At 38.2% G+C, this 27,991-nt stretch overlaps 1 protein-coding gene across 3 annotated transcripts; it reads left to right on the top strand.

Annotated features, from left to right (window-relative positions):
- Positions 1-41: 41 nt before the first annotated feature.
- Positions 42-27,991, top strand: TUBGCP5 (tubulin gamma complex component 5). Of its 3 annotated transcripts, XM_080363347.1 has the most exons (23): positions 42-289; positions 3,179-3,232; positions 3,312-3,420; positions 5,511-5,607; positions 6,857-6,936; positions 7,477-7,612; positions 8,609-8,726; positions 12,712-12,801; positions 13,348-13,441; positions 13,750-13,996; positions 14,159-14,361; positions 15,071-15,186; positions 16,529-16,797; positions 17,735-17,933; positions 19,390-19,578; positions 20,659-20,841; positions 20,931-21,015; positions 21,119-21,239; positions 22,201-22,379; positions 23,130-23,255; positions 23,838-23,926; positions 25,938-26,038; positions 27,004-27,991. In XM_080363347.1, the coding sequence occupies exons 1-23, from the start codon at positions 129-131 to the stop codon at positions 27,048-27,050; spliced, it is 3,093 nt and encodes a 1,030-aa protein (XP_080219473.1). In that variant the 5' UTR covers positions 42-128; the 3' UTR covers positions 27,051-27,991. The 3 variants fall into 3 exon arrangements, with proteins under 3 accessions (XP_080219473.1, XP_080219474.1, XP_080219475.1); XM_080363349.1 differs by lacking the exon at positions 3,312-3,420 and having other exon boundaries at positions 238-289; positions 5,515-5,607; XM_080363348.1 differs by lacking the exons at positions 22,201-22,379; positions 25,938-26,038; positions 27,004-27,991 and having other exon boundaries at positions 23,838-23,927.

Genomic DNA, 27,991 nt, shown 5'->3' with positions numbered 1-27,991 from the left:
GGAGGGCGGCTCTCGCGAGAAGTGCCGTCCGCCGGCGCTGTGAGCGGAGGGTCGGTGGCGCCGCCCGGAGGTGCCGTCCCCTCCTTCAACTCCCTATCCCGCTCCCCTCCTCCTCGGTCGCCGCGGCCATGGCGGCGCCGCTGGCCTCCCCCGGCCACCGCAGCCGCTTCGAGCAGGAGCAGGACCGGGCCGTCCGTGCGCTGGTGTGCAGCGTGACCGGCCTGCCTGAGGAGGAGCTGGGCGGCGGCCGCTTCCAGACGGCGCTCAACTTCGCCTGGTCCAATTTCAGGTCAGTGCCCACTCCCCTCCACCCCCCCTTTACTCTACGCCTCGGGGAGAAGCTCCAGCCCCGCGGTGTCCGTCAGCAGCAGGGAGGTGCCTTGCGGCTGTGGGGGTGTGGGACGGGGCCGTGTCCTGCCGTACCCGCCGTGCAGGGGGCCTGCGGGAACATTGGGGCCGTTTGCGAGGCAGAGGGACAGGGGTTATTAGTCAGTCAGTTTTAATTACCGGCCTTCTAGGGCTTTTCGCCTGATCTGTAAAAAACGGTGCTTTTTCACGCCTTCATTTAGCCACCCGAAATGTTGTTTGTTGGAGTAAAGAAGCAATCGTCACCAAATCAAGATGAAGCTTCTAACCAAGAACGCTGTGCTGCTTTTATGAGAGCTTGTCAGTCTGCAGAAGATAATGTGTTCGATGTTATTTGATCTTGTCATAAACATGGTCTTTATTAACCTGTAATGCATCTGTAACCCTTTAATTCTATTACACTGCCGTCTGAGAGGTCCTTTCTGAAGTTTCACATGCTGTATTTTCAGTTGTCACAGTTATAATTTCAGTGTCTGCCAGTTTTTGCATGATCTATTTTCAGTTTCCCATACTATCACTAACGACTGCCTCTTCAGAGCTTTAGATACTTGCTTAACTTCACGCAGCAAGCAATTTTGTCCCTATAAAATCACTTCTTATAATTAGTATGCTGTTTAAATCCATCTTTGGGGGGTGAGCAATAGCATAATTGCATCAAGTCAGGCTGTGAATCCTAACTGCTAATAGACTCAAATAAAACTGTTTTAATAACCAAATAGTTGATCAACAGCAACAGAGAGTCTGATGTTTGAGACAGCTGGGTATGACCTGCAGTTGGTGTTTTCACAAGTTCTACTCTGCTGAATTTTGAGGATGCTAGTTGTATTCGTTTGGAATGTAGGAATACGGTATTTGTAAGTGCTGTTCCCCTGTGGTCTTTATACAAGGTGCTTCAAAGAGATGGACCCAATTTCAAAGTAATTTCAATTTGAAATCAGGTCCATCTTTTTGAAACACTCAGTATTTACCAGAAGTATTTTGTGTAATGTGTCACAGGATTATGTTTATTGGTTTTGTAGCTCCATCAAAACGGAAGTTTGTAGCAGTCATTATTCTGAGTCTGAGGACTGGTAATGGTAGCAGGGTTTCTTGAGCCAGGTAGATGTGCCCTGTGTTCCATCTCCTCTTGTGACATCTGCCTCTCTGTTTCTGGGATCCAGTAGCTTGTGTAGCTGTGTGTTCTTTTAGATTTGGGAATTGTTGGGTTGTTGTTTGTCTGTTTGTTTGTTTTTTAAATAACATGTCAGGAGAACAGAGGGTGTGATGCAGAATTGTTGACAAACTGTTTTGACAGTGAAGGTTGGGAAAAGGAAGGGTTTCATGTCAGAAATGTCTAAAAAAATTTGTGTACAACAGGAGCCTGAGATTTACTGATATTATATTTTCAAACCATGAGACCTTGCTTTGTAGCAGAAAATCTCTTTAGTTTCAAGCTTGTGAAATTTGTGGTTTGTATTGTTGGATTTGATGGTGTTTCTATGCTGTAGTTCTCAGGTTCATCTGTTTCTTTCCGTGCAGCACACTAGTCGTCTTTTATTCACGATGTTCCCAGCTTGCCTAAAAAAATTGATGCTTTTTTTTCTGTGTATATGTCAGAGCTCTTAATTAAAACTTTAAGTAATAGACTAAAGGAATTTCACTAATAACTTCCCTTCAGCTTAATTTTTCTTTTCCGTGCAGATTCTTTGGTTTTGTTGCTTTCTTTCCAGACTGTTACTCTCAATCTCCCAGTTCTGGCACTTACCACCGTTTCCCATTTGAACTAGTGATTTTCTAAGTAAGCTAAGGTGCTGTAATAAATGAGATAAGCTATGTTTTCTTAACCTAAATGTCAGATACCTAGTTAATGTTACATTTCCTTGTGTTTTATTCCAAAGCCTTACACACAGATGAAATCAGACTAATGGTTCTGTAGTTAACAAAGTAATTTTAAAATTTTCTTTAACATGGGCATATCTTTATCCTCCAGTGATACTTATTAAAAGTCATTGCTACCTGCCTTACAGTTTCCTTTTCTAGTTCATTACTTTGATATTGCAGTGATTATATATTGTCTTTCCAAATGCAGTCTTTTTAGCTTAAGTTTTGCTCCTGATTCAGATCCAGTACTTTTCCTTTCTGTCTGTGGTCATGAGAGTTTCACCCCTGCTTTCTGTACAGTTGTTGCTGGAAGCTGAGGCAAAATATTGGGTTGGCTTTGGGAACCTTCATATAGAGCTCACTGCTGTCACATCCCATTCCCTGTTCATGTTCTAATTTCTTCTGCAAAGTCCATCCTGACGTTTCACAAGTTCTTATTTTGTCCCTATACATGCTACCTTTGGTGGTATATCTTTATTTTGATTAAACTCTCTTTTCTTTAAGGCACTTTCCTTTATCATGTATACCGGATCTTCGTTTGGGTTTAGAGACCTCCCCATGTGGGTGTTTGTTATGTCTATGTTTGTGTTGCAAGTCCCAGATAATTTTTGTACCTTTGACAACACAGTTCTTGATCTCCGTGTTCCGCTTGACTTAAGTGACAGCATACTTTGTTTACTTAGTTTGCTGATACAGTAGTAATTTTCCATTCAGCTTAAAGTGCTGGTTAAATGTAACCTATGTTCCATTTTTGCATCTTTAAGGTCAGTTGTAGTTAATCCTTCTTGAGCTACGAGACACTGAGATTACATTTTGATGGTTAATGCTGTTGCTGAATTAAGCATGCATTATTAAACTAATAATGTTGTCCTTGTATATGTAAGTCAGCTTTATTTTCTTCCTTACTTAAGCTTCCTTTTTCAGCATATTCTAACACAGATTTCTTACACAGATTTCACCGTTTTCTTGATGTGAACAGTCACAAAGTAGAGAGGACAATAGAAGGGTAAGTTTTATGCTTATAGATTAATAATGGATTAGTTAGCTTTTTTTTGGAGTATTTTTGATGCTATTTTTGTTATTAGAATACATGAAAAATTGATAGTTCATTCTGACCTTGGAAAAGCTGCAAGCTGGAAGAGACTAACAGAAAAATTTCTGAACTCACCACTCCCAAGTATTGAAGAAACAAAGGTATGTATGTTGCAATCTCTTTATTTTTTTCTCCAGCACTCTTGCGTTTATACTGATGATGAAGGCTTTAATTGGAATATTGTGTCAGAAATTTCAGATGACTTAGCAGTGGGGTTTCCAGTTGCTGTTCATGTCGTGGATTTTCAGGGTTGTATTCTTTAGTTTCCCCATTTCCTTTAGGAACATGTTTATTGTCTTGTCAGGGTTTCAGCGTGTGCAGTTTCATGAGTTAAAGGACAACTTCTTGTTGTAGAGCAGATATTTTGTGGTCGACAATGTACACATGTGGTAGCTAGAATCTAGATTCCTGTCTGTTCTAAAACAATTGTGAACTGAGCAGTTCTTACTCTTTACCCATTTTTTTTTTTTTACCTTAAGTAATGCATCTGGTTGTTTTGACTTAAGTATTTCCGTAGGGAGTCTTCCTGCCCTATAGCTTCCTTATTGTGGTTGTGTATGTTTCAGCTTTGATACACTTTGTATCAAATCAGTTAAGGATATAGACTGGATGGATATGGCAAAATTTGTTGCAGTTAGGCACTTTCCATTGTGGTACTTTAATAATGAATTTGATCTTTGAAAACTGAAAGTTCCTGCTATTGGGAAATTTAAGCTAGTGATTTAAGAGGTGATGTTCCATATAATGATATTCTTTAATAGACCTGTGTTCTGGGTCATAGTCTGATTTTACTTCTCATTGAACTGACCTTTACCTTTCTTTGTGCAGTTTTATGTTTCCTCTAATTTGTGGGGAAATCCATGGAACCCTCAATAGGTTACGCAAATCTTCAGTTATTATACTCTGTAGTTTTTTTTTTTAAAGTACCTTTAGTTGTGCTTGTTTTGAGAGTTGAATAAAATGAAAACCAACCAACCAAAAAAAAGCCCCATCAAGTACTTAATATTTGAATGTTGCAAGTATTCTAAGATTGGAAAGAACCTTCCCCTCTCCTCCCCCCCTTTTGAAAATGCAAGTGGGGTTTAGCTGGTGGTACATCATATCTCATATTTGGGAAGTTAAACTGCATTTTGTTTTTAGCAGTGGCATGTAATTGGGAAGATTGAGTATTATCAGTTTTATGACTGGTAAGTGAAATAGCAGCTCACATATGTAATTCTGGCAATGACCTACTTGTGTTCTCTGGCAAACTCTTGCAGAGTCAGTAATGTTCAGTACGGACGTATTATGTTCCATCTGTACTAGATGAGTATGATGCTGCTATATCAGAATTTTTATTATTAATTTTGTTAATACAAGTGGATCTCATTCTGAAATAGCTTCATAAGTGTGTGTATTTATGTGTCAAAGTATATAGAATGTAGACAGCAGAATCTCCATGTGTCTAGATATGAAACAGTCTGCTGAAGAACTTTGGAAAGTTAGAATCAGGCCGAAGAAAAATTTCTCTTTAATAAGAAACGGTTGTGCTGTAAGCAAGTATTAGGGAATAGAGCATAATACAAATCTCTGCAGCATACCAGTATTGGCACAGTATTCTAACCTGATTGAAGGCATCTGTTTCACAACTGCATTTGTGCAATGTTTGAGTGAAAGGTGTATCCTTAATGCTCTGTGTAGATTTTCAGATGAGGGAAGATAATGATATTAAAATGTAGTGATTTTAGTGAAGTGCTTTAGGTAACTTCATTTTAGCCTCTGTTTGAAAGAATCAACCATACAAATAAGGGAACCTAAAGTTTGGCTTGCTGCAAGCCCTTTACTGGTGTTGTTCCACCCCATCCACATTAATGCAGCTGTCTGTTATCCCTTGTCCTCTGGTGACTTCTTATTTCCACAGTACTTCAGGGTTCCTCTTATCTCTTTTCCATATTCTCTGATTATCAGCTCAGTAAGAGGCAGCTTATGCTGTAGCAACTTTTGAAGTATTTGTGTATTCATTGGCTAATTAGTAGGCAAAAGAGAATGCATAAAATTGAATATAATGTTACAGATCTTATTTTTGTAATTCAGGACTGGAGAATGGGAACTAATCGGGAACATTCCTGCAGATAACAGGCTGAGTTTGTTCCTAATCAAAATCTCTAGGTCACTTACTGACTTGCCTTTTTTTTTTTAATGTGTTTTAAAGACAGATACACACTATTCCATACTATCTCTTCTGTTGTGTTTGTCTGATTCTCCATCCAACACCACCTATGTGGAAAAACCAAGAGTCAAAGAAGTGGGTAAGTTTACAAGATGTTTATACTGCTAATGAAAGATACAATCTGTTAATGCAGTCTGATAAGAAGGACGTTTTTCCTCTTCATTTTATTACCTCCTTCAAGGTGCGCTATTGATTGTCTTTTTATGATTTATACATTTAAAATAGCCTGTGAATCTTTCCTACCCCCATTTATGTTATATGGCCTAATTAAGTTTTCCAGCCACCAAAGTACCTTGGGAGCTCTTTTTACTTGTGCCACTATCACGAATGTTCTCCACCTGTTCAGCTGTGCTTACATGCTCAAAGACAGACAAAGGGGTTTCTGTCCCTAGTCTCTGTCTTGCACCTCAGTAGGAGGTCTACTGAAACAGCTTTGGTGATGTAAATTCCTGTGTTCCCTGTTTAGCTGAGGAAAGGGAGATACCTTTGAAGGTTTCCAGAGGGAGGTCCCACCTGCCTGCTTTCTAAAGTAGGACTGTTTCACTCCATGCCTAAAAATGAGGCTTGTGCTTAAATTTGAGTGGATACCATCCCCCATTTGTTTACAGTGTTGTATCATAGACTGAAAGAAGAACATTTCAGACTAACCTAAAGAAAATCTTGCATCTTAAGATTCCTTTTTGAATGATCTCTGCACATTCCCTCGGCGGTGTTTTGAATGCACTTTCAGCCCATTCCAGGAATGTGAATATGAAGAGGTTATCTCAAACAACACTAATTACAGTTGAGTAAGCTTCATGTTTAAGATATAATATATTATAAGTGTGATTGTTATTTTTAAAGTATTGCACATCACATCATGGATATGTGGTGTCATTTTCAGAGAGTAAGACCATTGTTGCTTTATGTTGTTTACAGTCCAAGATCCTTGTGCATATGTAAATTATACATTTAGAATGTTTCCACCAAGCTAAATGGGATTAGTCACACTAAGTGATATGTTGCATTCTTGCATGTTTTTCCAGGATTGAAGTGTAGGGTGCTGTAACATAATACAGATAAATGTACTGACAGCACACTGTGTTGCACATTTTGAGTGTAGAAGCAAAAAAATTGAGAATTAACAAATGAGGAGTATACACGGTTGATAAGTTGCAATTTACATGCCATACTGTTAAAGGAACAGTGGTGTAACCTTAGGTGGAAAGGAATGCTTTTTGGTTTAGTTTTAGAGTAATAAGGTAATTTTAACTTTGGAAGTGTTTTTAGAGGAAACAAAAGTCAGAGTTATGTGATATTTACTATTTTTATATTTATACTTCTCTTAGAAAATGAAGAAGAATTTGACTGGGGAAAGTATCTGATGGAAGGAGAAGAAATTTATTTTGGCCCAGGCGTAGATACACCAGTAAGTAATTTCTTAAGGTAAAACAAACCAAACAACCAACCACCAAAACAAACCACACAAAAAGCCAAAACAAACCAAACAAGCCCCCCCCAAAAAGACTGTATAAGCTGTTTTGAAGTATGTTAGAGAACTGCTTGAGTTGTCCTAGTTTGTATGCTTTACAAATTGATTCTCTCAGGATTCCCTAATACTTTGCTTCTTACATAATGCTGTGAAATACATACAGACCCAAGCAGAATAACAGTAATACAAATGCTTTTGGTTTACGCCATCTTTTGTCTTAGTCCTGCAACTAAACTTCTGCTGACCCCTGCCTGCTCCTAATCAGAACTTGCTGTAGTTCTGTGATCTTGTCCAGTTATTAATGTTATGTAGAACTTAAACTAGTCTCTGGTAGACAGTCATGTTAGTCTTAGTGTCCTGAATTTACTTTATAGTGGAAGAAAGAAGAGTATAGTTTGTTTGGCTTGAATAGGAAGGGAATATGGATCTGTCTGCTCTGCTGTATTGAAGTGTACTGGGTTTTGTTGCGCTCAATAGGATTGGTCTGGAGAAAGCGAAGAGGAGGAAGACACTCAGCCTTTGAGCAGGGAGGACTCGGGAATTCAAGTAGACAGGACACCTTTAGAAGACCAAGATTCAAATAAGAAAACGGTACCTAATGTTTCCTGGAAAGGTTAGAATAAGCTATAATTCTGATACAGTCATACACTCAAATTTGGAAAGCTAATGCAGCTTTATTTATTATTCTTGAGAAAGGTATTGTGTTTTAGACCTGTAATTGTAGTTTTAAGGTACACCTTATTCTTCACTACTGCTTTTTTCATTTTTAATCACAAAGCAACGGTATGGAAGGTTTGATCTGATTTCTGGTGTTAGTGATGGAGAAGAATTGTGTATCTTTCTGTGGAAATATACAAGGCACGTTCCAGTGTAGCAGTGAAAACTTATACTGTAAACATGGCATGTGGTTGTGTGGATGTAATGTAATTTTTTTATTATTAAAAATCAGAATGCTGAAACAAAATTTGGTGGACAACAAAAACAGTTGACTCAGTTCTGGGTATGAAGTATTTTTGAAAAAAAAAATTAAGTAATTAAAACACTAGCGGCTCACCCTTGAATGGCTTCAGGGAGTATTAACTATAGGTGTAAAGTTATGCATAGAATATTGTAGGATACAAGATACCTTGTATAAGAAGACTGCAGATAGATAACTTCTTGCTTATGCAACATATGACTAACTGGGACTAGGTAAAGTTTTGTTGATAATCACATTTAAGAAAAAAAAATTAAGTAATGTACTAAATGCATGGCAAAAAGGAACACAGTGACAAAGTTGGTGATATTTGTCGGTTTATTTTTTAAGTCAGCTTCGTTTTGTATATACCATTTGAGAGTTGCCTGAGGGAGAACTGGAAACTACACAAATCTCCAGGTTTATTTTTTAGGACTTCTGCAACTTTTAGATGAGGCATCTCTTATGTCTTAAGCATGATGGTGTCATACATGTGAGTGCAGTAAAGTGTAAATAGTTGTAAATTGTAACTTTTCTAAAAGATCTGTGATTCTGCAGTGGCTCGGATAGGCTTATTAATAACTTTTTCCTGTGTTTTATAAGCATTTCCTGAATAAATAAAAATACTTAACTGACTGTCACGTGTTTTCACAGTGGGTGAACCTGATGCCCGCAGCTGGCTGGAGCAGCATGTTGTTCCTCAGTACTGGACAGGAAGAGCTCCTCGCTTCTCACATAGTTTACACTTGCATTCCAACCTAGCTGCAGTCTGGTAAGGAAACAATATCACATAATCCTTATTGGCATATAATGCTAAATAATGACTTCATTAAACATCTTTACTGTGGAAGCATAAAGACAGTATAGTTACTACTGATTTAGTTAAAAACAGAATTAAAAGGGTACAAATAAGATGACCAAATGATGTTTTTTCTATTAATACATTATTTTTCCTTTTATTTAGTTTTTATTACATTTGTCGTATCAGAGACTTTTCCTTTTTCAAAGAAGCAGATCTTATTGTTGCATTTTGTTTGCGTTGACCCTTATGAAGGTCACTGAGGGACTAAGACGGGTGCGTTGTAAGTTGGCCTGGAATGAAGAGTTCCCTAAAGTTTAACTTTTGTTTGGTTTTGGTGCCTCCCTTACAAAGTGAGTCTTAAACACGGATTTTGTGTGGGGAGAGAACATAAAGCAGTATATCATCATGATCTGCTGTGGTTTTGGAAAGAAAATGAGAAGGAAATTCAATTAAGAAAAAAACCAAAGCCTGATTCTTCTCTCTGTCCCAATTTTTGATGTGTCAGTACTGCAGTAATACAGATAATTAGATTTATCTTTGGTTTCGTAATTGAATGAATTTTAGTGTCACCTGGTTATCTAGCTACTTATGAACTAAAATTTACAGTGAAGACTAGGAAATCAGTAACATCAACAAAGCAGTGCTGTTTCTGTTGCAATATTTTCAGCAGATGTATATTACAGACATGATATATAATCAGTATTGCTTAATTTGGATTTTTGAATTTTGAGCATGATTACATAAATTTTGCCACTGATGACATTAATGAGTCAAAATACTACAAATACAAATAATCATTCTGTATTTCTCTAAAATATGAAAAAATACTGTGGAAGATTTACAAAGAATTGTGTAACACAGCATCATAAGAGAAAGTTCTTAGGTGGCTGCAAAAGTTTCCATTTCACAGAAGAACAGAATGTTAGGGATTGGAAGGGACCTCGGAAGATCATCTAGTCCAATCCCCCTGCCAGAGCAGGAACACTTAGATGAGTTTACACAGGAAGGTGTCCAGATGGGTTTTGAATGTCTCCAGAGGAGACTCCACAACCCCCCTGGGCAGCCTGTTCCAGTGCTCTGGCACCGTCATTGGTTGTCACTGAGAAGAGACTGGCTCCATCCTCATGACACTCACCCTTGATATGTTTGTAAACATTAATAAGGTCACCCCTCAGTCTCCTCCAAACTAGAGACCCAGCTCCCTCAGCCTTTCCTCATAAGGGAGATTCTCCACTCCCATAATCATCTTCGTGGCTCTGCGCTGGACTCTCTCCAGCAGTTCCCTGTTCTTGAACTGAGGGGCCCAGAACTGGACACAATATTTCAGATGTGGTCTCATCAGGGCAGAGTAGAGGGGGAGGAAAACCTCTCTTGACCTACTAACCACCCCCCTTCTGAAACACCCCAGGATGCCATTGGCCTTCCAGGCCACAAGGGCACAGTCATCAAGGCTCATGGTCATCCTGCTGTCCACCAAGGCCCCCAGGTCCCTTTCCCCTATACTGCTCTGCAACAGGTGATTCCCCAGCTTATACCGGAACCTGGAGTAGTTCCTGCCCAGATGCAAGACTCTACACTTGTCCTTGTTATATTTTATTAAACTTTTCCCCGCCCAACTCTGCAGCCTGTCCAGGTCCCGCTGGATGGCAGCACAGCCTTCTGGTGTGTCAGCCACTCCTCCCAGCTTAGTGTCATCAGCAAACTTGATAGTACACTCTATTCCCTCATCCAAGTCATTGATGAATATATTCAATTGTACTGGCCTCAGTACTGACCCTTGAGGCACTCCACTAGATACAGGCCTCCAACTAGATTCTGTCCCATTGACCTCAACTCTCTGACTTCTTTCCTTCTGCCAGTTCACAGTCCACCTCACTACCCGATCATCCAATCCACACTCCCTCAGCTTAGCTGTGAGGATGCTGTGGGAGACTGTGTCAAATGCTTTACTGAAGTCAAGGTAGACCACATCTGCGCTGGACTCACCGCTCTGCCATCATCCATCCATCTTGTTATGTCCTTATAAAAGACGATGAGGTTGGTGAAACACGACCCCTTGGTGAAGCCATGTTGACTGCCCCTAATGACCTTGGCATATCCTTGATATGCCTTGAGATGGCATCAAGGATAAGTCGTTCCATCACTTTCCAAGGGATGGAGGTGAGGCTGACCGGTCTATAGTTACCCGGGTCCTCCTTCTTGCCCTTTTTGAAGACCGGAGTGACATTTGCTTTCCTCCAGTCCTCAGGCACCTCTCCCATGTCCCAAGACTTGTCAAAGATGATGGAGAGTGGTCCAGCAATGACCTCAGCCAGCTCCCTCAGCACCTGTGGGTGCATCCCTTCTGGACCCATGGATTTATGGATGTCCAGATTGCCTAATTGCTCCCTAACCCAGTTCTCATCACCCGAGGCAAACTCCTCCATTGTCCTGCCTTCCTCTGGCGCCTCAGCGGTACAGGCCTCCTCAGGACAGCTTCCGGCAGAGCAGACAGAGAGAAAGAAGGCATTCAGTAACTCTGCGTTCTCTGTATCTTCTGTCACCAGGGCACCCACCTCGTTCATCAGTGGGCCTACATTGCCTCTGGTGTTAGTTGTATCTGCCATGTATTTGAAGAAGCTCTTTCTGTTGTCCTTGAGCGCTCTCACCAGGTTTAATTCTAAGGAGGCCTTAGCTTTCCTAGTTGCCTCCCTACACCCTCTGACAGCAGCCTTATATTCTTCCCAAGTGGCCAGCCCCTCCTTCCATGATCCCTAAACTCTCCTTTTCCAATTGAGTTTGCGCAGCAGTTCCCTGTTTAGCCAAGCAGGTCTCCTGGCTCCCTTCCTTGACTTCCTATGTGTCGGGATGCTCTGATCATGAGCTTGGAAGAAGCAGTCCCTGAATGCTAACCAACTATCTTGGGCCCCTTTACCTTCGAGTACCTTTTCCCATGGGATTTCCCCTAGCAATTGTTTGAAAAGGCCTACTGAAGTCCAGGGTTGCAATTCTGCTTGCTGTTTTGTTCCTGCTGCATGAGGTCCTGAAATCCACCGTTTCATGGTCACTGCAAGCAAGGCAGCCCTCAACCTTTTCCTGCTTCAGTCAGACCGTCCTTGTTAGTGAGGATGAAGTCCAGCAGTGCACGTCTCCTAATGGGCTCCTCCACCCTTTGCATCAGAAAGTTATCATCAATGCACTGGAGGAACCTCCTGGACTGTGGCTGGCTGAGTATTCCTTCCAGCAAACATCAGGGAAGTTAAAATCACCCACAACAACCAGGGCCTGTGACTGTGAGGCTGCTCTTGGCTGCCTGTAGGAGGCCTTACCAATTTCCTCACCCTGATCTGGTGGCCTGTAATAGACACCCACAACAGTATCACCCCTGCCAGCCTGCCCCTTAATTCTCACCCACAGTCTCTCAACTCGCTCCTCATCCATGCTTGGACAGTACTCAATACATTGTAGTTGCTCTCTCACGTAAAGAGCAACTCCACCATTTCTTAAGTAAACTTTTGGACTAAAGTGTGAATTTTCTTACATGGTTTAGGGAAATTAATATTTTACTTTTTACTTTAGTATTTTTAACAGAAACTAACTATACATTTTTTGAATGAGAAATAGAAAAAATCAAGGATCAAGAATTTAAAAAACAAACCAACCAAAACAAAACAGAACAAAAACCCACAAAAATCAAAACAATGCAGATTCAGTACTGTAGTTATCTGCTACTTCATTGCTTGTCTTGCTGTATATTACTAGATGATATTTTAATGCTTTCCGTAGTATTTTGCTTAACAATATGAAAACAAATTCTGCTTTCGTTTATATACTTAAAATGCCTTAAAATGAGCAACGAGTCTAATCTGATAAAATTAGAACAAAACTGAGCCTGAAGATTATTGTTTCATTCTTACTTTCAGGTGATTCAGCTGGTATTTCAGCCATTAAATTGTTTTCATTTCCTTTTTATAAGGGACCACCATTTGTACACCAGTGATCCTTTATATGTGCCAGAAGAGAGAACACTCGTCACTGAAACTCAGCTTATAAGGGAAACACTTTGGTAAGAGCAACGTCACAAAGTTTGCATTTTAGCTTTTAGCATTTCTCTCAAGGAAATGAGAGATTTATCTTCAAAGTTTTGTCTCAAGAAAGAATTATTACTGAGCTTTTAGCTTGCACCATTGCTGACAATAAAGATTCTGCTTTTATGTGTTAACCATTCACATTCATAAAGAAGAAAGTAGCTTGGTACTTGCTGTATGCGTTAATTCAAGCCTAACTGTTAAGAGGAATCAACTTGTTCTTATCCTGCCTCTATGGATTTTTTAATAGTGTCCAATTTTCGAAAATAGATTTGAGTCATCCTATAGCTGGAAATTATCTCAACTGGAAAGGAACTTAAAACACTGCCATCAAGTAATCATCTTTTAATTGTTCTTATTCTAGCAACAACTTACAGTACCAATAGCATCGTAGTTAATCTGTGGTCCCCTTTTATTTGAAGAAAAGAAACTTTTAGGCAAGGGAGAGCTAGTTCTTTTATTAATTATATGATTGTGAGGCCATTAAGGGGGAAAATTACTACTGTTCTTGTTTCTTTTTCAAGGTTACTTTCAGGAGTGAAAAAGCTTTTTATATTTCAGCTGAATGATGGAAAAGTGGCTGTGCGGAATGATATCATTGTAACTCATTTAACCCATGTAAGTAGTTTCGGCATCTCAGCTGAATATATCTGTCATTAGGAAGATGTAATTTTGGGGAACAGGATATTAAACTGCTTGTAGAAAAATCACATTTCCACAGTTGTGTTCTGACTAAACTAAGAACAACTGATTTAATAAAAATGAATGGGCTATTCCTATATCTGAGAATGTGATGAAGCAGTAGAGATGGCAGAATTTTATTATGTTTTAATTGATAGAAATATATTATGATTTAATTTTTAGGCTTTATAAAATAAAAAAAAAAAAAAATTACATGATTCTAAAAAGTATTTTTTTGTTCCTAGAATTGCCTGAGATCTGTATTGGAGCAGATAGCAGCGTATGGTCAAGTTGTGTTTAGACTACAGAAGTTTATTGATGAAGTGATGGGACACAGCCCAGAAAGTATAATGCATGGAACAGTTTCCACTCCCAAGAAAACTACTGAAGCCCCTTTTAGAACCTATCAAGCTTTTATGTGGGCTTTGTATAAATATTTCATTAGCTTTAAAGAAGAACTTACTGAAATTGAAAAATGCATAATTAACAAAGGTACAGTGCAAGGGAAATTTTACACAAGGGGGGCACACGAGGTAATTTTTATGAGTGAATAATGAAAAACATTATGCAGATACATTTTGAAACTGTGCAAGATGCCATGCTGCATTTTAAAACCTCATTAACATCTTATTATTTTGGGTTTTTTTCCCCCAGATAAAACAGTCACACTTTCAATAGTAATAGATAAGCTGTCTCCTCGACTGGCACAGCTGAAGGTACTTCACAAAGTTTTCAGCACAGGAGTGGCTGAAGTCCCACCTGACACTAGAAATGTTGTGCGAGCATCTCACCTGCTTAATACTCTCTACAAAGCTATTCTTGAATATGACAGTGTTGGAGAAGCATCTGAGCAAACGGTAGAGGAAATTATTCCTTCCTTAATAGAACGACACACTAGAATATTTAGAAACTTCAATTTCTTGATGGTGATGGAGTATATTAGCCTACTGAGGAATGAGGATGAATTTGATAGCAATGATTAGTTACTTTTTTCTGACATGAGTTCACTCAGCCTGGACAAAATCAGATTTATGAGGAGGTTTGCAGCAGTGTGATTTTGGGACTGGGGGAAATCAGAGCCCAGGAGGCTGTTATGAAAGAGGGAGCTTTGGAATAGCTTTCCCTCCTTCTGTTTCTATAGCTTCATGATTCAGTTAATGCTGAAGTGTACGGTTTGAGGTTTTTACAGTAACTTGATTACTGAAATATAGTAGATATCATAATGTCCTTTTGCTTTCCTGTTTTCTACATTATAAAACCACAGAGTGTTTTATGACTATTTCTTACTGTTCAAAAGAGTGAAAAAAAATGAAAACTGTTGTTTGCATCTAACTGCAATGACAAAAGTAACACAGGGAAGCATGCACAATGCAAGCTTCTATTGAAACTACTAAAACTTTAATTTTTAGCTAAACATTTTATCTTTAAAAATCCTAAACAGTAGTTAGGTATATCTTATAAACCATAATTGCATAATGGAGAGGTTAGGCTTTGCCATATTGCTTCTAATACTTAGTATAAAAACATTCAGCCACTTTTTTCTGCCCCTCGCCCCCTTAAATTCAGGTATCCCTTCTATTCTCGCTCTGGGTTGAAACTGTGAGACCATACTTACAGACAGTGGATGAGTGGATAGTCCATGGTAATTTGTTTGATCCTGCAAAGGAATTTATCATTCAGAGGTAGGAATGCTAATACTGGACACACATAATGCTATGTAAATATTAATGCAAAACCTGCTGTAGAACCTAGAAAGTAAAGGGTGACAATAGAAGTAGGTTTTCTTGTTTGTTATTTTACTTAAGTAGAATTACTTTCTTAATCATACTTTTATAACTTGTCTCAAACTTCTCCTTAGGGAAATTGCATTAGATATGGAGCCCTACCAGGTATTGTTCTAGAATGGAAATCAATGATTTTATTTTTTCCATCTATAATAAATAATCAACAGTCTGACTCTGAATATGTTGACTTCTTCAAAAGCAATTAACCGTTTTTCAAATCCAAGACATTTGCAAAAATCACAAAATTTGCTTTTTAATTCTTCTAGTAATGTATAGTTTTTAGAAATCAAATGCTATTTAGAATTAAAACATTCATTCTTTCTAACTTGTACTACAAGTTAATATGGTGTCTTGAATTACATGCACATATCTTAAACATTATTTGAGTTGTCAATTTCTTTTCTGTTTGTATGTTGCATTTTGTTGGTCCCTTTTTTGACAGCTTGAAGTGGGAAGTGAATATAAAAATAAAATTTGGGCTTGTAATTGCCAATCCCATTTCCCCTGTCTGCCAGTCTTAATTGAACCTCTCTGTTAAGACAGATCACAGTGGGCATGAAGTAAGAGAACAGTTCTGGTGCTATTGTAATAAATCCCTAGTAGCTGAGATCTTTAACTTCCGTATTGTGTCCTACTTGACTTTTCTTTCTATGGTTCTGTAGTTGTGTTTTCAGTGCTACCAACAGGGGTGATTTCAACTTCTATTTATATTTGTGCTTCATTTTAATTATCTCACGTTGTTTTCCCTCTGAATTCAAACACCAAACTGTGTGTCTTGATGTAAACAACACAAAAAAGCAAAGTAAACCAAGAATTGAGTTTCACCTACTCTAGAATTTTTCAGCTGTCCCACTAGTATTTGCTTCATTGTGGGTTTTAAATGCAACTGCAAGTTAGTAACTAATCATTTTGTTATTGAGGATGCATGCCACTGTGAGTAGTTAACTTCCTGGACAAATTTAATTATGATTACTCAATTTACCTTGTTTTGGGGATTTATTTCATTAGACACTTGTTTTATCTCCTGTGAGCTGATTCTTCATCCAGCTAAAGTTTTCATGCTTTCCTAGAGGTGTCTAGATAGCTTGTAGTGTGAATGAGCTTATTTTATATAGTTTTGAAAGTACTTCTTGACTATTGTAAGAGGAAAAGCATAGAGCAAAGATGATATGCATCTTCTAGTAATAAAGTTTCATCTTTTGAAAAGGGAAATGCTCAAAGCCTTTTTATTTCTTTGCAGAAACAAAAATGTTCCAGTTAATCACAGAGATTTTTGGTATGCTACCTACACGTTATATAGTGTGTCAGAGAAGACCGAGAATGAAGAGAAGATGAGTGACAATGCCAGTGCCAGTTCTGGCAGCGATCAGGCCCCTTCCAGCAGGCAACACACTATGGTCTCTTTTCTGAAACCTGTGCTAAAGCAAATCATCATGGCTGGAAAATCCATGCAGCTGTTGAAGAATCTTCAGTGCAAAGATGGCTCTCCGCAGCAGGCTGCATCAAGAGGTGAGATGTCAGTTCGTGGACTGTTATGGTTTAGGGTATCTAACAGGATGGGTGTATTTTTTGTTTTAGCGTTGCCATGGTTTTAGAATAACATGATATTCCATGTTGAATGTCAGTATTGTGCAGGTCTGATTGAAAACACTCTTCTGGTGCAAACAAGTGACAAGAGCGAAGTGAATAAAGATTGAGTGCTCCCTTTGCTTTTCATTGCTTTAAATTTTTCTTGACCTTGTTTTCATGTGCTTACAAGACATATTTTTGTTTGTTATGAAGCAAACAAAAACAGTGTGTGTTCTAATAGTAAGCTTATTCTCTTATAATAAGTAGTTGATTTCCATCACTAAGTTGTCAAATAATTCTGAAATAGTATCTGGAACTTTTTTAAAAAGCTTACTAATAATTAGATGAAAGATATGGATATTTTGGATATTTATCTTGAGTGATTTTAAGGCAGTACAACGGTGTAACTGATGTTGATATTTTTTTAACTTTTTTTTTTTTTTTCCAGTTTCTTGGTGTTTAGAAGTAGAGATAGCTAAATTATTTTGGAGTCTCTTTAGGTGTATTTCTCCCTTTGGTGTGAGAATATTAATATAATCTGTTCCAGTGAATACTGCAGGCTTGTTTTGAGGTGCTAAGAATTAATTGCCTTTGCACCTGAAGGACAAAGTTCTCTCACAGTCTCAGAAATATTTCACATTTCAAACACCCATTTAACAATCTACTGGAATGTATGCCCAGCTTCACGTGTTGAACTACTCTTACTGTTTTGGCAATGTTTAGTTAAATAATGGATTTGAGTATTTTCCTTAATAGTGGCCTAAATTTAGTATGTTAAAACTTACCAAGTAAATGTTGAACTATGGAGGAGTTCTTGTAGTTAAGATGTTTTCTCTTGGAACAAAATCTTAACCGTGGAATGTGTTGCCCAATTTAGATGCCGAACGGAAGAGTCTGTATACGCTGTTCTTGGAATCGGTGCAGTCTCGCCTGCGGCACGGGGAAGAGTCCATCCCAGATCTGATCACAGAACAGCAGGCCACGAAGCAGAGCCTGATCAAGATGCAGTCTATAGCAGAAAGGCACTTGGAACTGGATGATGTCCATGACCCGCTGCTGGCTATTAATTTTGCCAGGTAAATGAATGATCTTCCTGCTGTGATGATGAGAGCAATGTTCTGCTTGGTGTCATTTGGCAGGCCAGATTTTTACTGCTGCTGAAAACAGGCAGGTGTGGAATGGAGAGAAGCACCAATGATAAGCAATAGAACCTAAGAGAACAATACCCTTGCGCTTAGTTAAAGAAAAACAAAATCAGCGATGAATCTGCTACTCGCATCTGTTAGCATAGAAAGTGGCAGTAGTCCTTATTGTAACAGTTTTTTTAGCAAATAAGTGTTTTGATAGTGCATGTTGTTGTAAAATCTAAACTTCTTAATGTGTTTGCTTGGAATTTGTGCACAGTGTCTTTGATTTGCACCAAGTACATTTTTTTTGGAGAATGCAGCTTCAGTTGTGCTGTGCTTAAATAATTTAACTTTTAAAGCCTTCCAGAATTCAAGTTAATGCATAAAAGCTCTTCATTCTTTATAATGAGGGAAGTCATGTAGATATTATAAATGTCTTGGCAGTTAGAAGGAAAGACAAACTCTGAAAATCTTACTTATATTGTGATTACAAATAAGACAATAGCTATTTTTGTTTTTCCTCAATACTAGTTGGTGATCTGCATGTTTTTATGTCAGTGCTAGGAGGAGTGTGTTTTAAAGAAATCATAATGAATGGCAGATAAGACTCTTACTTCCTTTGTTCGTTGGGACTATTTTATTTGTCAAAATTGATAGATGAATTCAATGTCTGACCCATGTCTATCAAGGCAATAGCTGCTATAGGCTGGGCTTCCTCTTACAGTGGCTTCAACTATTGAGTAGCTTTTTACAAAATACTGTAATAATTCGATCGTTTCTGTGACAAAATAATTAAACTTACCAAGTGTAGACTGCAGATACTCTCTTCCCATGATACAATATTAAAGATATTATATAGGGACCCCATATATAAGGTGCCTCAAACCAATTCTCCATGTGTCTGGTGGTGGGTTTTTTGTTTGGTGGTTTTGGATTTGTTTTTTGTTATTGTTGGGGTTTGCTTTTTTTGTTGTTCTTCAAATTTTTACTTTTATTTCTTTAATTTTATTTTTCTTTCCCAGGAAGTTAATCTGACTGCTGTATATGTGCACAATAGTTTTAAAAGTTCCTATGGTGATGGATTTGTTTATTAAGCCATATAGTGTATGAACTTGATGTTGTTTTTTTCAGGATTATTCCTTGAGCAATTATGCCATTACAGTATGCCATCCTTTTTGATATTCTTACTCCTGGTCATAAAAAACAGTACAAAGGATCACTTAGTAGGCTTGATATGTACTATAGTTATGTGAGACAGCTTGTATTACTTCTGCACCATATATTTCAGAGCAGATAGATCCAATTTTGTTTAAAATTTTTGAATGTATAACTTTTTTTGTTTTCTATATAATATATTATGTGAATTATGAATCTTCTTCTCTAAGTAGTTTGTTTTATTTTGGAGGTTATATCTGGAGCAGAGTGACTTTCATGAGAAGTTTACAGGTGGGGATGTTTGTGTGGATAGATCATCAGAATCCGTGACCTGCCAGACTTTTGAACTGACACTGAGGTCCTGCCTTTATCCTCACATAGACAAACACTACTTGGAATGCTGTGGTAATCTAATGCAAACTTTAAAGAAGGATTATAGGTAAGAAAGTAGGGGGATCTAAGATGATAGAATCCTGGGTGAAAACTTGGTCTGGCTTAAATCAACAGCAAAGCTCAGTTCAAGAAGGGCAGGGAACTGCTGGAGAGAGTCCAGCGCAGGGCAACAAAGATGATTAAGGGAGTGGAGCATTTCCCTTATGAGGAAAGGCTGAGGGAGCTGGGTCTCTTTAGCTTGGGGAAGAAGAGACTGAGGGGTGACCTTATTAATGTTTATATAAAGGGTGAGTGTCATGAGGATGGAGCCAGGCTCTTCTCAGTGACAACCAATGTTAGGACAAGGGGCAATAGGTTCAAACTGGAACACAGGAGTTTCCACTTAAATATGAGAAGAAACTTCTTCTCAGTGAGGGTGCCAGAGCACTGGAACAGGCTGCCCAGGGGAGTTGTGGAGTCTCCTTCTCTGGAAACATTCAAAACCCTCCTGGACATGTTCCTGTGTAACCTCATCTAAGTGTTCCTGCTCTGGCAGGGGGATTGGACTAGATGATCTTTTGAGGTCCCTTCCAATCCCTGACATTCTGTGATTTGTCTTTGGTGGATATTCAGACAAAAGAGTTAAAAAGAAAGACTTAATGTATTTATAGTAATGATTCTTGTGAGAGTCGTAACGATACTTATTTTTCCTACTTTCTCAGAAAAGGAAAATCCATATAATAATTCTCTGGGGCTCCACATTAAAGTCTCAGACAGAACTCTCTCTAAAATTTAATCTACTTCCCTAAGTTCTGTTTAGAGAGAGGGACAGGATTTCCAAACCTTGAGCTATTTCTGAGAATTGCCCAGCCTGTAAGACTCCTGAATACCATGAGCGCTTCTGTTGAAGTCAGTGGGGCTGTTCAAGCTCACAGGAAGAAATGGCTTAGGATTTTGTTCAATTTGAGTGTATGTGAAGGTTGCCTGAAAATTTAGCAAAGGGTTTCCTGTGGACTTCTTGAAGTTTATGTTCAATAGAGTTCTTGTAGTGAGAAGTTTTTCAGATTTTTGTTTCTCTAACAGTTGTGTTTGATTTAACTTTTATGGTTAAGACTAAAGAATTGTTAAATGTTTCTTCCCTGTTTAGGCTTGTAGAATATTTGCAGGCAATGAGAAACTTTTTCTTACTTGAAGCTGGAGATACCATGTATGACTTCTATACATCTATTTTTGACAAAATTAGAGAAAAGGAAACTTGGCAGAATGTTGCTTTCTTAAATGTTCAACTTCAAGAGGCAGTTGGACAGCGCTACCCAGAGGACAGTTCAAGGTAAAATGCAAAATCCTGCAAAATATGTTTCTTTTACACTTACCTATAATTGGATTGTTACCAATTAAATCCCTTGTTTCCTTGCATAGGTTGTCTATATCATTTGAAAATGTTGATACAGCAAAGAAGAAACTTCCTGTCCACACCTTAGATGGTTTGACATTGAGTTACAAGGTAATGAGTTAATATTGCTATAGTTCTTATACTAGAACAGATTTGAAATGTTGTATTAAAGTGACTTATGTTTTCTATCATGATTATCCTCTCTTTTTCTTAGGTTCCTTGGCCTGTGGATATAGTTATAAGCTTAGAGTGCCAAAAAATTTACAATCAAGTTTTTCTGCTCTTACTTCAAATAAAGTGGGCCAAGTATAGTCTAGATGTTTTGCGATTTGATGGTAAGAAACATCCTCAGTGAAACATACTGTAAAAACTTGTGCTGTCATCTAAAGGTATAAATAGTCTGCTGCTTTCTGCAGTAGGTAGTAAAAACCAGTCAGAATTTTGATTCTTTCTATAAAATATTAATCTCTATTAGCATTGAAAATGAGATATATTGGGCTGTGTGTGGTTCTAACTTCTTTTCAGCCTCAAGGACAACACTAGTTATTCATGCATTCCCTTTGTCTCTTTGATTCAGGTCTGGTTAGTTATATTGGAAACTTGTTACTTCAGTCTTCAGACCTTGCTGTTGAAGGGTCTGTCTACTACGCTCTAATGTTTTGCTTTACGTGTAGTCCAAGTTTTTATGAGTAATACCTTGCAAACAAGTTAAGAAAACAAGATAAAAAATACTTTCATTGAGATTGAAACAATAAACTACATAGTTTGGAATGCATACTTTAAGCTACAATTTAAATATTTGGGGATCGTAGAAGCAGATTGCTTAGTGTCTCCTTCACCAGGTTAATTTTTGTATTTTTCATGTCCTATATAAACTGGATACACACATCATGTCCTAGAAAAATAAATTAGAAAGTGGATAGGTTCTGTACACCAGTTAAGTATTTCTCTTCATAAAAGTATGTGGTTTTCTATTGTTTAAACTTTATAGGCTTGTGCTTTGTGGAGAGAGTATACACTTTTTATTTTAATGTAGGGGGTTTTTTTATCCTTTCATCTTTCGTAGAGTCTTTAGCTCTTAAATAGCATTTCTTATTCTAGTACATTGTACACATACTGTCAAACTATTCAGTATGTTGTTGCTATACTTTAATAACACATCTGCAGTACAAGCAAAATCTTACATCATTGTGGGCAGAATAATAAGAAATAATAAATTTCAGTTTTGAGTAACGTTTTGGATACAGTTTGTCTTCATACGCACTGCAATGTAATATTCTTGCCTTTTCTTTGTAGAATTAGTTTGTGCTGCAGAAAACCCACAGGTTAAGGAAGGAACTTTATTAGAACAAGGAACGCTTCCTCTATTTGGACTACAAACAGAAAGTATAAAACAACAAATACATCGCATGTTCCTCTTAAGAGTGAAACTTATGCATTTTGTTAACAGCCTGCACAACTACATCATGACTAGGGTTTGTCTAATATCACACTTTCGTTTATGTTAACTTCTAACTGGAAATGCAGTAATAATTTTAATTGAAAAAAAATTTTTAAAAAGCAAAGTCATAGTCTACTGTCCTTTCTGTAAAAGGATTTTGAGCTAAACGTGTTTCAGTTTTAACTTGTCAGTTATAGATCAATAATTCTAAAAATGCTTTAGAAGTTCTACGTGCATATGATTGATGTTCGGATATTATTAGTTCTTTGTGACTCTTTCTCCCAGTGCTAGATGACTGAAGCACAGTCCTGTAAAAAGTAGTTTCTGTAAGCTGTTACTCTCTTTAGAGCTGTTTTGCCTATAGAAGTGTTACTACAGACGTTATAGTTCAATGGATCCTTCTCAAAAACTCTAGTACACAGATCCAGAAATGTATGCACAACTTCTCCAATACAAAGGCAATGCCTGTAGATTCGTGTCTACTCTACTATTGTGGTTTTTTGCCTTTAATAGAAATACTCCAAATCGGCTCCTCTGGGGATAGTCTGTCTGCCCGTGTGCAATGGCAATATTCTTACTTGTATGAGGAATGTCATTGTGCAGTTGTGAGAAGAGTTTTAATTTTTTGCTATATTCATCGTAATTTGGATGGTGAGCCTAAAATTTGGGAGGGAAGAGTAAATTAATCAGGTAATTTTAGGCTCTTAATAATAAAATTAATGGAAGAGAGTCATAAGCACTTGTGTATAACATGGATTTTAATAACTGTGGTCTTCTGTTTAAGATACTTCACAGCACAGGCTTGGAGTTTCAGCATCAGGTAGAGGAAGCCAAAGATTTAGATCAATTGATAAAGATTCATTACAGATATCTATCTACAATCCATGATCGCTGCCTACTGAGAGAGAAGGTGAGTAAAAAAAATTGGCATATTTGATACATTGAGTTTAGTAGGACAAGAATGTAGTTTAGTACTAATTATGCTGTCTTTTCAGTAGAAACGTTCTAAGGAATATATAGGTACTCTTGAGGAAACAGTAGCTTTTCCAGATTTAGCACTGAGATCCAGTTTCTCTTGCAAGTCTCGGCTCAATTCTGTCAAGGAGAGAAGATCAAATTATATTCTTTATATGGGATTTTACATGACTCATTTGTATCTAAGAGGTGGGTGGATTTAAACCAACTTGGTGATGTAATAAGGATTATACATAGCGTTATGGCAGGAAAAGGAGGTACAGGGGTAGCACTGTAGCCTTTTATCCCACATACTGCTGTCTATGCTTAGTCCACATCAAAATAGTCATCTGTGAAATGAATTAGGGAACAAATACAAAACACAAATTTGGAAAAATCACATTGTACTTGGGAGATTGTTTTTACACATCAGATTAAATGGCATGGGATACCTTTGTATTGCAGCTTCGTAATGAAATTGATCATGCTTAACAAGAATTTCTGACTGTTATTCCTTTTGTTTTAATGGTTATTTTAGGTGAGCTTTGTGAAAGAAGCTATAATGAAGGTGTTAAATTTAGTACTGATGTTTGCAGACCGTTGGCAGGCTGGTCTGGGGGCTTGGAAGTAAGTACACCTACCTAAAATTCTACGTGGTCATAATTTCACAGCTCAGACTATGACTTCGAGATATTTTTTTGCTCAGTATTTAACAGCAGATACCAGAGGCTAGTTGCTATTTCTTAGCAGAAGTGAAATTTGTTTTAGCCAGAACTTAACATGTTTCATGCACTGGAGTTCAGTGTTCAGTGCCATTGACTTTGGAATCAAGATTTTCATGCAGAATGCTTAATTCCATTAGTTCAAATGCTCAAATTCTGAAGTTGTTTTTGGTGTGCCCTTTCCTATAGTACCTTTTCTGTGGAAACAACCTGAGATTTGTGTCATAGTTGGGATTTTTAGAAAAGATGTGCTTCCTTATGTGCAATGACTGAAGTTGGAAATCTACCTGTAATTTCCAAGATAAGATTAGTGTGTTGGTCTGTGAATCGGTTGTCCCTTAGACAAGATTAAAAATAAGATCTGGGGTTTTTTTGGAATAGAATAGACTATTTTAGTTGGAAGAGACCTACAGGGATCACCTAGTCCTTCAGGACTGACTAAAAGTTACAGCATGTTGTTAAGGGCATTGTCCAAATGCCTCTTAAACACTGACAGGCTTGGGGCATCAACCACATCTCCAGGAAGCCTGTTCCAGTGTTTGACCACCCTTTTGGTAAAGAAATGCTTTCTCATGTCCAGTCTCAACCTCCCCTGATGCAGCTTTGAGCCATTCCCATGTATCTCATCACTGGATCCCAAGGAGCAGAGCTCAGCACCTCCCTGTCCCCTTCCCCTCCTCAGAAGCTGCAGAGTTATGAGGTCGCCCCTCAACCTCCTGCTCTCCAAACTAGACAAGCCCAGAGTCCTCAGCTGCTCCTCCCAGGACTTGCCTTCCAGCCCCTGCCACCAGCTTTGTTGCCTCCTCTGGAGGCATTCAAGGCCCTTCACACCCTTCTTATTAATAAACTGTGTGGCCCAGAACTGCACATGGCACTTGAATACGGCCACACCAATGCTGAATACAGCAGGACAATTACCTCTTTACTGTCTGGTTATACTGTGTTTGATGCACCCCAGGAGGCCCTTTGCCCTCTCAGCTTTTAGGGCACTCTACTGACTCTCATGGAGCTGCCGTTGACCAGGACCCACAGATCCCTTTCTGCAGGGTTGCTCTCCAGCTGCTTCTCTCCCAATTTATGCTTTTGCTTGTGTAACCTACTGCTTGAAGGATGAATGATAGAGGGCAAGTCTCCAAGACTATGTCTGGCACTTAAGGGTTGATCTGTGACCTAGAGGCCAGCTGGTGTGGACTGGCTCTCATCCATATTTTTCAGAACTAATACTCTTTGGCACAGAACCTAGAACTCAGATCCTTCTCTCTGTGGCATTTGGAAGTTGCTATTTTTGGATTTTGAAGTGTCAGAAATAATTTGTCAAGGCTGTTGATAAAGACTGAAACTCAGGGCATGTGGTTGCCTGCTCTTGGATGTGACAGGAAAAAGTCATAGCTGATGTGCTGTCATCTGTATCCTCTTGGGAGAGGGGGAAAAGGAAAGGAGTGACTATTGTGAACTACATCTTCTCCCTCCTCTGAGCACCAGCTGGCACAGTCCAGAGTGGAATTCAAGAGCTGGCTGACAGTAAAGCAGTGTGGGTGTCCCTGTTTTATTTGGCAGAATAGGTTTACCCCAAGGAGTTCTGAAGCAATAGGAACCAGGAATGGTGGTCTTGAAATAAAAAGCTATATAGGAATAATAGTTGTCAGTTGGAACCACACAGTTCTTCCTGCTTACTGCAGAGATTTCCAAGATAATAAGGAAATTATTAGTGCTGTTGTGATAGTGCTCAGATGCTCCTGTCAGAATTGCCTTTGTTTTCCAGAAGCAGTATGTGCAGGGATAACTGAATACTGTAACTTGAAGCCAGAATGCTATGCAAAGAGTACTTTTGTCACTTACTTTGAAGTTTTGGTCATATTTTGGTGATAACATAGTGGCTAGTCTGTTAAGCATTCCTCTGTTAAACTGTTTTGCAGGATGGAATCCATAGAGAAGATGGAATCAGATTTTAAAAACTGTCACATGTTTCTTGTAACTGTTCTCAACAAAGCTGTCTGTCGAGGCTCTTTTCCTCACTGTAAGTACACAAGGCTTTTCACATACCTGCATATATTGGGACACAAGTGTTACAAGGAACATATTTACGTTTTAATCTGTTTCGGTGTTTGTCAGTACATCCCAAATAATCTCATTTTTTGAGGTATTCACAGAGGCATGTGAAGCCTTACTTCTTAATAAATTAACTTCATTATTTTTTTAAAGTATTCATGCCATGGTTTTTAATGACAGCTGTCTTCAGCTTACCTGTTTTCTAGATGAGGGGATGCTGATGTAGCTAAGCAAATGACAAGCAGTTTTCTAAACAAATTAATTGAACTAAGTTTTAGAGAGCATAGAAAAGCATTCTTTTTGTTGTTGTTGGATGAGACCTGTGATATATGTTAAACAGATACAATTTTTGTATTACGGTGCTTCAGCTGCAACTGCACCGAGCTCTTGGCTCTGCCTGTCTGTTGGAAGTTTCTTCCTCAGTAGCAGAAACAGCAGAAGGTTACATGTCTGTGCTTCTACTTGCAGCCTGATATTGGCTTAAATTGCTAATCAGTGCCAGTTTGAGTTGAGGGGCACCTGCTGAATGGGAGTTAGCTGGGATGTCGGGGCGTGTTTGAATGGGTTCCTAAAAGAGGTTATATCTAACATCACTGCTACTCAGTCTACAAGAGCTTGTCTGCAAGAACAATCTGTGACAATGGCTTACTGCATATAACCTCCCACAACATTTTTTTTGTGTACAGCAGCAGTATTTCAAACAAATGAACTATTTTCTTATCAATTCTTACCACCTGAAGTAACTAATGGATAACTGATGGTGAAGGTGGTAAAATACCATCTTAACTGTCAGAAATTCATAAAATGTCTTACCATCTTAAATCCTGAGTGTTACAATAAAAAAAAAAAGCTACAGAATTGGATATTGCAATAAATACTTGCAGACTGCTGCAAATGCAAATATTAACTACATTTTTATGGTTTGGTTTGCAGTGGAATCTTTAGCTTTGTCACTGATGGCTGGCATGGAACAAAGTTAACACCTGAGTCCACTGAATTGCTAAAGAACTGAAAGCAGCATTTATGTTGAAATCCCCTTGTTAAAAACTGTAAGCATTTTACACTCCAGTTTGAAATTTATATAGCTAAAAGATGCTGATGGTTTGGAGCTGTGTAAAACATTTTAAAATGTAAATAATGTATAGGTGTTTAGATGTATTAATTGTGGCAGTATTTTTCTCTGTATGTATATGCTTCGACATCAAAAAACATGTACAGTGTAAAATTCATCCTGTGTAAACAACCTTACATGAAAATACATAAAACTGTATTTCATGATGTAAAAAGGATTATTATTTTTCTTTGTTAAGAAACATTGCTGATGTACTGTTTCCATTGACTTTGCAGCTGTGACTAGGTTATAGGGCAGTGTGGAGTGGTGTGACTCAATTCATATTATTCCAAAGGTTGATTGTGTTAATTTCTGGCCTTTTTTTTCCTTTGAAAAAAGGCTAAGAGGCATTAGTCTTATTTACTAAATGGTTCTTAAGAGCATTTTGGGAACAGTTATGCCTGTTATGATAAGCTGACGTAAAAAATACAAGGTTAATTTATCAAAATTTTTGCAGACCATAAAATACCTGTATTTTTATGTTAAATGATTAAATGCTTACTAATTTTAGTGGCAAGTCTTGTCTGTTTAAGTAGGATCAAGATCCCAGTGGGTAATATATTAATTTTAACTGTTGGATTGTTGGGATGTTTCAGAGGTGGTCAGATACAACTTGATCATTCTCCTACTTCAAAGCCTTTTGCAAACAAACCTTATATGTAATAGATGATTTATTGTAAAGCGGTAGATTGTAATACAGAAGGGTACATTTCTAGAGAACTAAACGTGGAGCATGTTCTGCACAAGGTGACTTGCCCTGTCTCCTCCCTGTGGAATTTTCTCTGTAATCCTGGCATCAGTACACCCCCA

Source organism: Nesoenas mayeri, assembly GCF_963082525.1.
Source record: "Nesoenas mayeri genome assembly, chromosome: 1".
Classification (NCBI taxonomy): Eukaryota; Metazoa; Chordata; class Aves; order Columbiformes; family Columbidae; genus Nesoenas; species Nesoenas mayeri.
Note: the sequence above shows the minus strand (reverse complement) of the source record. Positions and strands in the feature narration are given on the sequence as shown.